The sequence below is a fragment of the Simochromis diagramma genome, unplaced genomic scaffold, assembly GCF_900408965.1.
Source record: "Simochromis diagramma unplaced genomic scaffold, fSimDia1.1 OVJJ01000344.1, whole genome shotgun sequence".
NCBI classification, from domain to species: Eukaryota; Metazoa; Chordata; class Actinopteri; order Cichliformes; family Cichlidae; genus Simochromis; species Simochromis diagramma.
The window spans coordinates 7,310,331-7,325,540 of NW_024387375.1; the positions used below are offsets into that span (position 1 = coordinate 7,310,331).

At 40.8% G+C, this 15,210-nt stretch overlaps 1 protein-coding gene across 4 annotated transcripts in view; it reads left to right on the forward strand.

The window, feature by feature from the left end:
• Positions 1 to 10,476, forward strand: part of arhgef12a (Rho guanine nucleotide exchange factor (GEF) 12a) — a 42,067-nt gene extending 31,591 nt beyond the window's left edge. For all 4 annotated transcript variants that reach the window (XM_040009725.1, XM_040009727.1, XM_040009728.1 and 1 more), the window contains 23 exons: positions 40 to 72; positions 687 to 801; positions 891 to 1,002; positions 1,090 to 1,293; positions 1,368 to 1,509; positions 1,595 to 1,627; positions 1,709 to 1,860; positions 2,082 to 2,228; positions 2,442 to 2,527; positions 3,284 to 3,409; positions 3,646 to 3,760; positions 6,446 to 6,546; positions 6,764 to 6,841; positions 7,009 to 7,084; positions 7,176 to 7,343; positions 7,457 to 7,544; positions 7,635 to 7,712; positions 7,795 to 7,889; positions 8,000 to 8,200; positions 8,304 to 8,540; positions 8,649 to 8,878; positions 9,005 to 9,080; positions 9,192 to 10,476. In XM_040009725.1, the coding sequence (XP_039865659.1) occupies positions 40 to 72; positions 687 to 801; positions 891 to 1,002; positions 1,090 to 1,293; positions 1,368 to 1,509; positions 1,595 to 1,627; positions 1,709 to 1,860; positions 2,082 to 2,228; positions 2,442 to 2,527; positions 3,284 to 3,409; positions 3,646 to 3,760; positions 6,446 to 6,546; positions 6,764 to 6,841; positions 7,009 to 7,084; positions 7,176 to 7,343; positions 7,457 to 7,544; positions 7,635 to 7,712; positions 7,795 to 7,889; positions 8,000 to 8,200; positions 8,304 to 8,540; positions 8,649 to 8,878; positions 9,005 to 9,080; positions 9,192 to 9,202 (2,704 nt within the window). In that variant the 3' untranslated portion in view covers positions 9,203 to 10,476. The remainder of the gene's footprint in view (positions 1 to 39; positions 73 to 686; positions 802 to 890; positions 1,003 to 1,089; positions 1,294 to 1,367; positions 1,510 to 1,594; positions 1,628 to 1,708; positions 1,861 to 2,081; positions 2,229 to 2,441; positions 2,528 to 3,283; positions 3,410 to 3,645; positions 3,761 to 6,445; positions 6,547 to 6,763; positions 6,842 to 7,008; positions 7,085 to 7,175; positions 7,344 to 7,456; positions 7,545 to 7,634; positions 7,713 to 7,794; positions 7,890 to 7,999; positions 8,201 to 8,303; positions 8,541 to 8,648; positions 8,879 to 9,004; positions 9,081 to 9,191) is intronic.
• Positions 10,477 to 15,210: the final 4,734 nt, after the last annotated feature.

The window sequence follows — 15,210 nt, forward strand, 5'->3', positions numbered from 1 at the left end:
TTCAGTTTTATCAATTTTTATTTATCGTACTGTTAACAGGGTAACTACTCAACTCACAGAGGAAGAGAAATGGTAAGAAAACTTTGGCTGAAGCAAGTTTCTTAAATCAAGAGATTTCTAAGAGTTAACAACTCCCATGGCCCCTTCAGCCATCTGTGTCTGTGCTATATTTACATTCTGTAATATGCCTCTCAATTATCTAAGGGAGCTGTCATGTCATGGCTTATTTTTATTAAATCTTTTCAGTCCTTGAAATTATCATTAGACAGCAATCTGCTCCTAATTTAATAACTTGCCAGTGGTAGTAATTATTCACCTTTAAAGTACAGTCTTTGATGTTTCAAGCAAGAATACATATCAGTGTCATCCGAGCGCCACTCTACATCCCCCACAGTTGACAAATTAAGCGGTGGAGAAGTCTCTTAAAGAAAACATGTAATTTATGCAGTATGTTTATATTAAATAATTCAAAAGTGTGACTGATTGAAACGGTCTTGTTTGAAATGCCATATGGTCGCAGCACAGCCCAGATGGTTTGTGTAGCCGTTGTATGAGGAACGACTGTTGTGACATATGGTACAAATCACAATATGGATACTTGCTCTCTTCAAATTTTAGCATTGTCTTGTTTTGTTAATTATAATTCAGAAAGCATCCAAACTCATTGGTTGTCATGTTTTTTTAAGCACTACAATGCAGTATGTTATATACACGTACATGAAGCACCTTGGTGTGAGGGTCAAGGAACCTCGCAGCCTGGAGTCCAAACGGCTTCGGATCAGCTTTCTTCCCATGATTAAGGTAATCTAAATTTGTCTTGCACAGTGAGACTTCTTCCTCTTCCCCCATCACCTACATGACTCTTTTCTTGTTTTTGATGAACTCTACAGCGAGGCAACAAGACAGAAAAGGAAAGGGAAGAGAAAGTGAAAAAGGTTCCCAAGAATAATAAATTTAATATTCGTGTACCTCAGCGGCGGCCCAGCCGCATCGAATCGTCAGGTAAGATACGAGTTTGAAATGACCAAAAATAACAACGTAGCTTTCAAAGCTTTATATTATTTCGATACCACCTGTCTGTGTATTCAGGGGGTACGACCCAGGAGGGACGACCACGGCCTCAGAAACAGATGTCTCAACCTGCACTGTCTACAAGTGATTATAAAGAATCTAGTCGTCTCAAAGGCAGCCAATCAAGCGAGGGCCCTGAACTTATACACTCCATGTCTGTCAACTCATCATCTCCAATTAGCGCCACCTACAGCTCTGACACCAGCAGAGACGCTGATATGGGTGAGCAAGCAGACAAATGAATTAAATGAGAAAACACTTAAAGGAGCGATGGCTATTAACTTGTTATCTGGCAGGTGGGACTCCAATATTTGGCCCCTGCAGGGTGAGTGAAATCCTTCCATCGGACTCTCTGGACGGGTTGCCATACTCTGCTTCGCAGTTTGACCCTCTATATAACCTGGACCAACTGCCAGAGGATGACAGAGAAAGTGACAGGTGCCTTTAAAGTCACATCTGCAGTAACACTGTTTCCCTTAAAAGTTCTTATTTTTATGACTGATTTCTCTGTCACTTTTTGTAGAACTCACGAGGGAACACCAAAAGCTTTAAGAAGGCAAGAATACCAGATCATTTGGACTTTCTTATATTGATCTAAAAACCTAGGTGAAAAGCTAACTTTATTGTATTACTGTAGGCTTGAGGGACTCGGTGCTGCTGATATCCAGAGCGAGGATGACCAGGGAACAGATTCTGAGTGCGATCCCCCAAACTGGCAGCATCTGGTGCGTCCAGAGGTTCTAGCCGGTCTCAGGCCTCATGAAATCAAGAGACAGGAAGTTATCCACGGTGAGGACTGGCACTGTCAAACTCCCCTGAAGCTTATATTGTATTTTCAAAGTATACTCTCCATATGCTTTAAAATACTACAGTATACAGAATATAGTGCGTAGACGGGAAAACAAATATGCAGCATTTGCTGGGATCCAACCCAAGCTGCTGTCAGATGTGTTTTATGCTGAAATGTGCAAATACCTGCCAGCTCGAATTAACATCTTGCGTGTCTGCAGAGCTGTTTTACACAGAGCGTGCACATGTACGGATGCTGAAGGTTTTGGACAACGTTTTCTACCAGAAGCTCACCAAAGACTCCATCCTGCCTCCTGCTGACATCAAGAATATTTTCTCCAATCTGGAAGAGGTTCTGCAGCTGCATGGTATACTAGAAACACACATCTCCTCTGCCTCTGAGCCATTAAGAATCAATAAAATGCCTGAAAAGTCCTGTAGTGTAAATTTAATTCCATTTTAAAGTAAGGCCAAACTCTTAACAACATACAGACGCTCACATTATCATTTTGCATTCCTCTTTTTTTTTTTTTTTATCTTGTACACACACATGCTGATAGTTCCTCCTATTTAAATTTCAGTTAACATATCAGATCAAATGGCTGCCGTTCGGAAGAGAAATGACTCTTCAGTAATTGATCAGATAGGAGACGACTTGCTTTCCTGGGTGAGTACAATTTTCATGCCAAAATTCTATTTTCTCTTTCATATAATTCCTTCTATTGAATAAAATTCAAGATGACTGATGTGGTGGGGAGAAAAAAACATTGTGTACAAAGAAATGGAAGTGTTGCCCAAAATTGCTTCATAACGAGAAAAAAAACTGTTGACGTTGGCTTGAGATTGCTTTTCTCAGCTTTATAATTCGACAATCTTTTGGGATGACGTGTGCACAGGGACATGGGTATGTGCAGTTTATATATGACAGCCATGGTAATAGGCCTTTTTCGCCACTTAAATCCTTCTAAAATGGGAAAAAAAGAGGGGGGAAAAAATCAAAGACGACAGAGAGGAAAATCTGCCCTCTCCAGTAAGATGAAATGGGAGTGAGAAAAATGGAAGCCCTGTCCCTAGTAAATGATGTCACTCAATACCCTAGATCTGGCTGACATCTCAGCATCTTAATATTGTCAGTGATATATGAGATGTGAGGTAGCGGCGTAGGAGCTGGAAGTCTTGTATAGAGTCTCTCAATGGGAGACGTGGAGGGAGTAGGATAAGTAGGCTAATCAGTCCCCTAAGGGTCTAAACATTGATCTAGTCTGGACTGAAACTTAAGCTGTCTCTGCTGCAAGGACATAAGCCTGCCCCCCCCAGGAGTCAGCCACTTGTCATAGCGGTTAAATACTAAATCTACTACCTCTGACCCATATTGACTGAGTTTCTATCCATCTCTGTCCTGTCTTGGGTTGGGTGGTAACAGTTCAGCGGTGGAGAGGAAGAGAAGATCAAGCAGGCGGTGGGGACGTTCTGCAGTAACCAGCCTTTTGCTCTGGAGCTCATAAAGACCAAACAGAAGAAGGACTCGAGGTTCACTTCATTCATTCTGGTACGCTTGTCACTGCGCACACAGTGTATACAAGGTGTTCACAGGAGATAACCGTTCAGGCTCGGAAGGCTCACAATTTGTCAATCAGAGGGTTTAAACAATGGTTGTGTGGATCTAAATAAAAACCCAAGCTTACTCTTATTCTAGCTCAGTCTCTATTTATACTGAAAATTATGCATTTGGGCTGTTTTTATGGCTGCTTAAGGGTACTCCACTTATATTTTGCTTCTTTGCAGGAGGCAGAGAGTAACAGGCAGTGTCGCCGACTGCAACTCAAGGACATCATTCCTGTGGAGATGCTGCGGCTCACCAAGTACCCTCTGCTGCTCGACAACATTGTCAAGTACACAGGTGTGGTTGTGTTTTCTTAGTAATCAGAGCTCTCTTACCACAGTTGGCAAGGATTTGTTCACATTGTAATTACTTTGCGTGCACAACGACCCTAATGCACAACTCGTGAAGGATCTAATCTAATAATTGTGACAGGCCTTTAGGCCTTTACTTAAACGAATAGCTGCAACTCTATCATTATTATTATTATTATTATTATTATTATTAGAGCACATTTAGTTTGCAGATTATTTTTGTAAACTGAAATAAAATACTGCAAACAAGTCCAAGTACTTAAGTACACAGACTCTTTCACACGGGAGTCCCCTGACTAGATAAATAGTTTTCTTTCTTATTTTTAAATTATTCATTGCTTAACATATTTATTAGGCTTCCTGTGATAAAAACTGCTCTCAAAATTAAATAAAGTGTTAATTTTGACGGCAAATTGTGATTTAGTTTTAGCCTTTTACTAAAACATCATTTAGTTTTGGTAGTAATTTAGTCTACTAAGTATCATAAGATTAAAGTAGATTAAATGTAAAGTTGATTCAGTGGCTAAAATATAAGGTATAAAAGTCTGATGCGTTATGTTCCGTGACATCTCTTTCTCCCCAGCGTTGACATCAGAAAGAAAACCATTTTCTCAGGTGCAAATCAAATGCGTTCATCTAACCTTACTGCAAAAGGGGATTATTTCTGATTGGATCACTTCCAAACTCATCCCGTCTTTCTACACAGCTCAATTAGTTCTGATAGGATCTCACTGTCTCTCCAGAATATTTTTATCTTGGTTTTTTTTAATTTTTATATGTATAAGAATAATATTCTTATTTATTTGGCAAATAAACTGAATTCACATTTTTATATCCAATATGGACTTCTCTGAGGAGTCAGAAATTATTCAAGGTTAAAATTATTCAAATTATTCAAGGATTCAACAACTAAAAAAAACTAGTTATTCTTCTGTGCAGAAATGCAGGTAAATAACTGTAATTTAGTATCTTCATCTAAAAATAATATGCTTTTACTATTTTTACTGCTTTTTCTGTAAACCTGTGAATTTGAAAATTCATAGGTAACAACAGTAATTATTTTATAGCTATACAAATATTATTTACATAAAATGGCATATGTGTACCAGTGGCTTGACCATTGCAGACACATAAAATATGATTTTCATAATTACCAATAATGTTAATTTAGTGCAGCGGTAACATAAACATACATTAGGGTGGTGCTCTAATACATTTGATGAGCACTGTATATCAGCAGTGTTGGGACTAACGCGTTATTAAGTAACGCGTTACAGTTAACTACGTTATTATTGTGGTAACGAGCACGGTAACTAGTTATTATGACAAAATCAGGAACGCATTACTCGTTACTGGGATTTAGATAGCCACCACACGAAGTAACGAATAACGAGCCTATCGCGGAGCTTCCACAGATTCAGTAACATTAGCAAGTGGTGGAGGGCAGCAGGTGGATGAGGGAAAGGGGAGGCAGGAGGAGAGACCCGAAGCGGCCGCTGGTGTCAGGTGAACTGAACTTCAGGTAAGAAGTTATGACCTGCAGTCTATCTGGGTCAGATATAAACCAAGTTTAGGTGGAGTTTATTTTCGTTATGCTGACTTTTTCGTACTGCGTGCTAGCTAGCATGACGGAGTAGGGCTGGGCGATATGACCCAAAATTCATATCTCGATATTTTTTAGCTGGATGGCGATATACGATATACATCTCAATATTTATTTATTTTTTTAAAGCTATAAGGTAAGAACAAAAAGAGAGTTTAGTCAAAGCTGTGTCCCAGATGTCACACAGGCACTTTTATTAACATACAGCATAGATGTACATGAAGCAATTACTCAAAAATAAATTATGAGCATTTATTAAATAATAATGCTCCATAATTCTGAGAATTCTGAGTAAAACCAAAGTTACTTTCCCTAGTAACTAGTTACTTTGAAAGTAACGAGTAACTTGAAGTAACTGAGTTACTTTTGATAGAAGTAACTAGTAATGTAACTAAGTTACTAATTTAAAGTAACTTACCCAACACTGTATATCAGCCATCTAGTTCATCACAGTAGCGGTGCAGCCTGGCTTACCAGTAAAAGTGTGTAAATGTCAGATCAGAATTAATTCTTGCTTTAAGTTTGGCTGCAGTGCTGCAGCACGCCCTCATGTGACCTGCTTGAGCAGAGTTCAGTTATCATATCCAGCTTTTCTCTCACATTCATCATGTCACAATCCACGTGCCAATTAGTTCTTATTGGTGACTTAATACAGCATGTAAATGAATTTACCCATAACTATGGGCATAAACAAAAAAATAATAATGGTATCTCATTTGCATTTGATAATCTGAATGCAGCATAAAAGAACGGATGAGTTACAGAGACAAATAGAGAGATTATCATTTTAATGGTCCTGCGGCAGCAGCGCACATTTTTGGGGAATGTCGTGCCCATTGTTTGGGCCATCATTTTAGTCTGCAGCGGCCTTTGGGTCTCACTCGAGACAATGCACTAACGATAAAGAATAACCAGCTATTAGGGGACTGAAGTGTGCTCCCGCTCCCCCCAAAGCCCTGTCATAATTTTTTGGGAATGATGGCGTGTTAATGGCCGGACGAAATATCAATTTGTCGGACAGTCCTCTGCAGAACTGAGGAGACCTTACTGGTTAATGTCGTCTTTCAGACAATGCAGAGGAGAAGGAGAAAGTTAAGCAGGCAGCAGACTGCTGCAGAAAGATCCTCAGTCACGTCAACCAGGCTGTGAAGGAATCTGAGGACAAACAGGTGTGTTTTTGTTTTTTGTTTTTTTTAATTGAATCTCCTTTCCATGTTTTTTGCCATTAGGATGATTTGTTTTCCAACTTCCTTTTCAGCTTCCTTTTTACTCAAACTGCATTTTATTTCCACTGCTTCTGCTCCACAGGCAGCAGTATCCTCTTAAAGAGGACTTATTTATCCCATTTTTTTTTCCCCATCTGTTTATTTCACTCCCTTCCTCTAGAGGTTGGAGGACTATCAGAGACGATTGGACCTCTCTTCTCTAAAGCAGACAGACAACCCAATGATCCTGGAGCTAAAGGTGAGTTGTCTGCCCAGCCCTCTTTTAGCTTCAGTTAAAGCATACTCACTTGTTGTACACCCACATTCACTGTTTGAAATATGTGCTAGATAGAAAAATAGCACTGCACAGAGCAGAAGCCAGTAGTTTAAAGCTCTTGTTTTTATTTCCTGTTCCATAACATTCAGAACTTGGATCTGACAAAGAAAACGATGGTGCACGAGGGTCCACTGTCATGGAAAGTGAACAAGGACAAAACTATCGGTTTGTTCTGACTGATTTACACGAGTTTCACTATTGCTGTTTAGCTGGAAGGTGACCACTACTTACACCACATCTTTCTATTTTCTCTCAGAGCTCTACACACTCCTCCTGGAGGACATCCTGGTTCTCCTACAGAAACAAGATGAGCGTCTGATACTGAAGTGTCACAGCAAAAACCTGGCGGGCACTGCAGATACCAAACATATCTTCAGCCCTATCATCAAACTCAACACGGTGCTGGTGCGCTCAGTGGCCACAGGTCAGTTACCACATAAACTCTGAGGATTTATTACTAGAATAAGGTATGAAATAATACAGGCTCCATCCATAGAGGGTAGAGTAATATTCATTAATAAGCCTCTCTTCTGCCAGACAACAAGTCCTTCTTTGTTCTTTCGATGTCGGAAAACGGAGCCCAAATCTACGAGCTAATGGCGCCCACTGTCTCAGATCAGAGAACGTGAGAGCAAATCCCCTTTGATTGATTCATTTAAATCTCATTGTTCCGGTTGTTATACGAGCTGATGACTGTTTCATTTCCCTGCACAAGGTGGCAGCGTCTAATCACGCAGAGAGCTGAAGCCATGAAAGTTAAGCCTCACAGCTTCATACCATTACCTCAGACCGTGTACGTTACTTACTAATTTGAGCACATCTAGTGGGTCAGGGTTTATGCTCGTTATTAACACATGATTCTGCTCGTGTGCCAGTGGGGAGAGAGATGGCGTGGAGATCATTACAACGGGAGTTTCCAGGTTGAGTAGAGACACGGACCGCACATCCACTGGCAGCACCCAGTCCACAGGTAACTGGAGCAACTCATTTCCTCGATCCATTTCTTCGTCCTACTTAAATATGTGTCGCTATACTTCTGTAATTAAACCCCTGTGATAACTCTTAATTATACCTTCATAGATAAGGAAAGCAGTCCAGTCTGTAGAAGCGCACTGCAGACTTCGCTACCTGGCAGTAATCCGTTAGAGGGAGTGAAGACTGAGGAGGAGGAGGAAGAAGAAGGCTTTGTGGACCCAGAACTTTCTTATCCAGTGGCCGAGGATTGCAGAGGAGCCTCGTTTAACATGTTCCCCTCGAGGGCAGACGAAGCACTGAAAACACGTAAGGGGCACAGAACCGATGGATTGATGCACATGAAATGCGATCCAGCTGTACTCTGTAAATCTATCACTTTTTTCTTTTCTTTTTCTTTTTTTTTGCTCAGTGGCAGCATTAAAGCAGGTGTTAGTGACCCAGCTGATGTCCCAGGAAGCTGCAGAGCAAACTAAACGCTCCACGGGGGCTCGCCTCCTCAGGACCACCTCTCTGCGCACCCCCATAGACAGCCGTGCACGAGTGACGGTCCACAACGGCTCAGAGAAGACCGGCTCCCAGACAGACGACCTGGCTCAGGACCTGGGTTCAGGAGACACCGGCTTCTTTGACTCGACTGATGACTATGGTAGGTCTGGGCAGTCAGAACAACTCATGGTTTAAATAGAATAAACTGACATTAAACATAAATGTTCGCCTCGTCCTGATCCTTCCTGTTTTCCTTTGATTCTTTCAGCTGCGTATTTAGTCCTGGAGGGTTACGGTGGCCCAGGGGAGAGCAGCACAGACGATGACATCTTGGCAACAACCACAGGGAAGCAGCTGAGCACTTCCCAAGGCTGCGCTGCTGACTCGGGCATCAATTTGAGATTTTCTTCAACGTCACAGGCCGGCAGCCTCTCCTCTTTCAGCAGACAGGTCCTCTCTCACCTTCGAAATCTTCAGGCCAACCTCAATTATCTGAAGGTAACCGACACTTAATCCTTTACAGTTCTGAAACACACACACACACACACAATAACTGGTATCATGCACATACACAGTAGTCATTTTTATTGTGTAATCTGGCAGTAAATTATTTTTCTCCCACAGGAGGTTGAGGCCAAGTACAACAGTCTAATACAGCAAAGGCCAGAGAGATCAGCAGCAGACACGGATGGAAATAAAGGTATCTCACTTCATGCTCAGCGCTGACGAATGAATAACTGGTTCTTAATTTATGAATCACTTCCTGTATCTGTTCCTTTTCTGATCCCAGATCTTGCTCTCTCTCCCTCAGATAAGAGATAGTGGAAGTCTGTGCAGCAGCTTTTGGCTGTGGTCCCAAAGAGGAAGTACCGACTTGTAGTCTGTTCCTACTTCTCATGTCCTGGACTTTCTGGACGTCTTATAAGCTTGTCCTCTCACTGCTGAGCCCTGTTTTTTTTTTTTTTGTTGTTGTTGTTTTTTCCGTTTTGTTTTTTCCATCAGTTGCCACAGAGAATGAGAGACTTAAGTGTGAGCAAACGTTTGAAGGGAGGAGTCATCTTTTCGATGCCGAGCCCCCCCATCCTCTTCCTCCTCCGCCTCTTCTTCCTCCTCAGCACAAGGCAATCAGGGATGTGGGATTGCGCCAGAACCTCACCCCCCTCCCCTTTTACCATTTAACACCCATATCCCTTGAATCCCTGCAAGAAAGAGAACTTATACCAAAATGTACAAAGAAGTGTGTTGAGAATATATATATATATGAAACACAAAACAAGAAAAGGAAAATTTTAAGATAATGTATTAAGATTTTTTTTTTTTTTTTTTTATCCCAAGATGTATTTATTTTCTCTCTTTTCATTTTTTAAAGTGTTTCCCATATTGCTTGCATGCTTTAGGCCATGGTGTTACAGTTTTTGGCTGCTTCTCCTGCTTCAGTCACACGGGGGTTAGTGGGAGAGCCGAGTGCTCGCTAGCATAAAAGCACCCTAGCACACCTTGCTGAATTGCAGGACTGTATTCGGACTGAAGAGGCCAGAGTTGCACTGCTGATGGATCCCATTGTGTTAAAATGACCTGTGTTTCGAGTCTTGAATTTCAGATAAATTTTAGGCGTGGTGTTAACTAGAATGAAGAGTCTGCCGGCTCTGATCTGGTCCTGTTGCATTTCTGTGCTGACTCCTTCGTCCTCTTCGCTCTGAGGGGTGTTTTGCCTCTCGTCTGCTCCTCTTCTCCTTTTGCGTGTGATTCTCCCTCTTCTTTTTCCCCGTGACCATGTTTGAGTGTTTTCCCTCTTTTCCTCACAGCCTAGTGGCTTTGATGCTTATTTATCCCTTCCAACACTTTATGTCATGCTTCCTCATCTGCCTCTGGGTGTCTCGCCCTGTTCCCCTCTTCTCCAAGGAGCGGTCGTGCTCGTTCAGTGTCAGCTCCTGGCAAATGCTGCTTTCTTTCTGCTACTATTGGCAATGCTGATCTGACTGCCTGATATTCTAATAATGTCATGAAGTTCAACATATTCTGTACAATGATCAAGTTGGAAGGTTTATGCATAACTTTACAAAATAAATGGTGCCATGACACATTCAAAAAAGAAACCGGTGTGCTGATGTTTTCTGTTTGTTTTTTTTTCCAGTCTAACAAAAGAAGACATCTAGTCTGGTGATGTTTTCAGAAATTGCTGAATGATTGGGAAATTATTATATTTGGAGGTCAGAGTGACAAAGAAATGATCAGTTGCTTGACTTGTGTCTAAACATTAAATAATAAACACATTGTGACTGTAAACCTATTTTTCTTTTTTCTTTTTTTTTAAATCTGTCTGGTTGAATTTTAGGTCCTGCTGAGAAGACTGTGCCTTCTGTTCACAATATCCCTCCTCCTGTCTTTACACATATGGAGTGGAAATTTTTCAGATGTCTATGCCGATAAATTCACTCCAGGCATCTTTGTGTGACATTATTGTGCACAAATTCTTCATGGTTCTGCTAATTTATGCTGTCCTAATATAAAAATTTTGCAATGATGGGTGCAAATTCATTCATTCATTTACGGTAACATAATTCCCTAGAAGGTTACACCTTAAGACCTACAGTAAGCAACTTTTTACCACTTTAAAGCAGGATATAGGGAGAGAAACAGTGAAAGTTACCTCTATGTAGATATCCAGTATATGCAAAGCAGCAGTAGGACTTAGTGGTAGTACAAGTATTCAGTATTAAAAGTCTTTTTGATAGAGAAAAAAATCTAAATGTATTTTGTTATTAAAGCTAGTTTAAGCTGCTCCTTTATTGACACAGGGTAGCTCCGCCTGTTTGATATCTAGGGATATTCAGCAAATGTGTAACCCAATACACTAAGGAAATTTGTTAAAAGGAAAATTCTCAAAGTGAATTTGACAAATATTTAAGGGGGAAAAGAAGAACTGGAGGATTTGCTCTGTGATCAGGTTTATTCAGAGTTCTGGTTTCTTGACCGAAAAAGTTATTTTTCACTTTATGGTTTTAACATTTTAAATGTTATTCAATTTTTTTTTCAGTAGTGCCATTTTAATTGGTTAATTATTCTACCTAATATGGTCCTAATGCAGCATTCAAGTTGTAGACGCCTCAAAGTTTCCTAATAGAATTTCAGGATTGAGTAGTGCTAGTTTTTCATTTATTTCAGAAAGCAAACAATTACTACCCAAGCTAAATGGCAAATGAATTTATGAGTTAGCTGATATGAATAAATGTGTTTTATTAAGTGATGTGGTGGAGAATAAATAAATGGAAGTGCATAATTTTCTGTTTGTGCTACTTTAGATAGTCTGGAGGCTCATTCTAATTTTCACTACTTTTTTACTTTTGTAGTTTAGGTTTTGAACAAAACTGAACCAGCTGTTCTGTTACTGTGTTGTTTGCATTAAGATACATCGTGTGTATAATATAGTTAAAGTGTGTCTAATTTGGTAACAGTTGTAAGAATGCTCCAACAGTCTGATTTTGCTCCCTTCTGCCATGTTATAGCGAAGCCTTAAACTTAGTTTCAGAATTGTTTTCTTTTAGCTCCAACACATTTTGAGGAGTTAATTATGAGCTATAGTTGTAGTCTCTGGAGTCGCTTGCTTTCAGATACAGTTCAGGTAAATCAATTTAATATTAAAATAACTAAACTGCACTTTAATCTGTGTAAGTGACAGTCGGACACTTGCAGGAACTCACTGCACTGTGAATGAATTCAAGGCTTGAACTTTCCAACCACTCAACAGATGACATCCTGTATGCGAGTAACTGAAAACTGAATGACACATGAAATATTACAGATCTCTTTCCCCCCCGAAGCAACTTCACAATTGAAAACTGGATTGAAAATGTGGACGGCGCAGGCAGTGTGGACCACTTTAATGTTACCTTCATAGTCAACTATACGTTTGACCTTAAACAGAATATATTTTCCTAGACATTCGGCAGCACTAAATGTCAGAGTGCGTGAGCTGTCGTAAAGGAAACCACGAGAGAAGTTTTGATCAAAGACGCCAGAAAAGGTGTTCATTACCAGCAGGTGGCAAACTTCCACCATTAAACTTCATGTGGAGAAGACCCACCCTAAAACCTGCAGTGACATCAGTGTTTTAAATAACCTAGGGTGCCCGTTGATTTTCCACATACATTTGACTCCAGAGTCTAACAAATAAATGACCCAAGAAATGCATCTTGCCGGCCTCCATAATGAGACAAAGCCACAGTCAAGAGAATCCCACAGAGGACTGTGTAGCATTTATTGTGACTTTGTTCTGGTTTACTGCTACCTGTCTTGTGTCTGGCAGTGATTTTTGCAAAGTGTGTCTGAGTGGAAAGCAGGATGAAGCATCGCAGCCCGAATGACATGCTCCCTCTTTCTTTCTCTCCGTCAGCCCAACTGTTGGCTTGCTGCAATGAGAGAGAGGAGAGGATATCTTATGAGGAGACAATGTGAATCCACATGAGGTATAAATGGTGAAAGAAAAAGAGGGAGAAAAGCCAATAAATTAAGAGTAATAGAAAGGAAGTGGCGAGGGCAGAGTGTGATAAAGACACAGGGAAGATGAGGAGAGGACAGAGGCAGACGAGAGGGGATGGTAATTGATTGTCTCGTTTCTCCACATGCACCTGTCATCGAGCTAATTGGAGTGGCGAAGACAAAGAGGAGAGAGGTGTCAGTCACAGCGGAGCCTTCCAAGAGGGCAATTCAGGTCAAGCTCTGATAAGACGACCCCTTTCTCCTCAGCACCTTCAGCTACGCAACAGTGTCACGAGGAGACGGGCGGGGGAAATGAATCCAAAATATGTCCCATCCAAAAGCAGAGGTCCTGCACTGTCATTGTTCTCTTTTTTTTTCACCCACTAGGCATTTTGAGTTGTGTCATCTTTTAAATATAGTATAAAAACATAACAGAGCACACTTACCCACATGGTTTCGGATGCTGATTTGCATAAATTTTGCATACATGCTCAATGTTGAAAATCAAGTTGAGGATTGATGTGTTTACCTGATGCTGTGTAACACAAAGAGCTCGAGCTCATGATTATAGTGGAGCGCATCATTATGGTTGTTGCCACGGGGCTTAATTCTAAGATAAGGATGGTTGACTAAATAACTCGGCTGTGACAGGAACAAACAGGAGGGGTTATTTCTTTAGAATCTGGGCTTTTTTTATCCACACTTCCACAAAAATAAGAAACACAGCACTGCAAACATCGCATTCTGAACAGCTCCTAAAATCAAGGTTCTGTGTGAACGTCTATGCATTGACTTTTCTACTCTACACGAGCACTGAAGGCATTTTATGCAACATCTCTCATTCACCCAGGCATTTTTCTGCGACAAAGTGCTTTCTATCTAATACTTACACATCAGGAGCAACTCAGGGTTCAGTGTACCAAAGGATGCTTTGTTATGCACACTGAGGCAGCCGGTGACTGAACCAGCAAACCTCCAATTAGGACATGACCTGCTGCACCTCCTGAGCCACAGTTAGCTAACTAAATAATGTTTAAAACCAACTGCCTAATTTTGTGTAGTTCCCCCTCAAAGAAACAGCTCTGACCTGCTGAGGAGTCTCTTTAAAGCCTCTTAAGACATCCCAGTAATGACCTGAAAGCTGAGAGGCTTTAAAGAAACTGACTTGCTGTTCCAGCATGGTGAGGTGGAGTTGAGGTGCAGGACACGCTGGAGAGATCATCTCTGTGTTCCTCTGGATAAACTGGAGGAGGTGGCTGGGGAAAGGTAGGACCTTTCTGCTTAGGCAGCAGCCCCCTCAACGCGGGCACGGGTATGCAGAAGAAAATGGAGGGATAGACGTTTCAGCACATCCCACAGATGACTGATGGGATCGGGTAAGTTCAAGGCCAAGTCAACACCTTGAATTCCTTCAAACCATTTCTGAACACTTCCAGAATGAGAGGTTCACTGCTATTGGCAATAGTTACCATGAATTCCGTTCTAGCCACTTTGTCACAGTAACCACGAATAACGTGTTTTGGAAACTAACAGCACAACATGCAGCACTATTAGTTCTCTCAGTCTCAGAGCAGCATTTCTAATTTTGATTGAAACTGTCAGAGAAAACGGCAGCTTTGAGCAAGCCAGGATATTAGTTTACAGAGGCTGTTAGAATTATATGTCTAACATTAAAATGTTGGTGAAACAATAATTTAATCCTAATGGTACTGACATATTCATAGGGTTAATTTTTGAGACAATATATCATGAGGTAGTCATGATTTTGCAAATATCCACCTTGTAGTGCAGTTTGCACAAATTGTTTTAAAAATGCACTCAACCGTACAAACATTACTGATGAGTCAAGATCTGCACAAAGGGACAGAAACACTGAAGCAGCTACACATTTTATTCTTATTGTCATGTATGTCCTATTTGTCAGGTGACAGAAGAACCAACACAAAGCTCAGAGAGTAATGGTGACACAAGATCACAGGTGAAGTTGGATGATGACTTGTTGGTTCATGACTGTATTTGAAGCACATGTGTGACTGCATGTATGTGGAATGTCTCACTGTTATTCATCAGGTGACAGAGGCAGCTCTGCCATGTTGTAGCTCAGACAGAGGTGAAGAGGCGAGGTCACAGGTGACTGACTGATGATTTTCCCACATTTTCTAGATACTGTACCAGTACTGTGTGTAAAATGCAATATTTTGCCCTGCCGTGCTGTTTATTGATGTGGCAAATGAATGGTTTATGAAAATATATCTAAATCTGTCATCAGTGATCAGTAATGATCATGATTCACGTCTAGTCTTCTCTATCTTAATTTCAGGTTTTCACCATGTGTTGTAGATAGTTCAGGA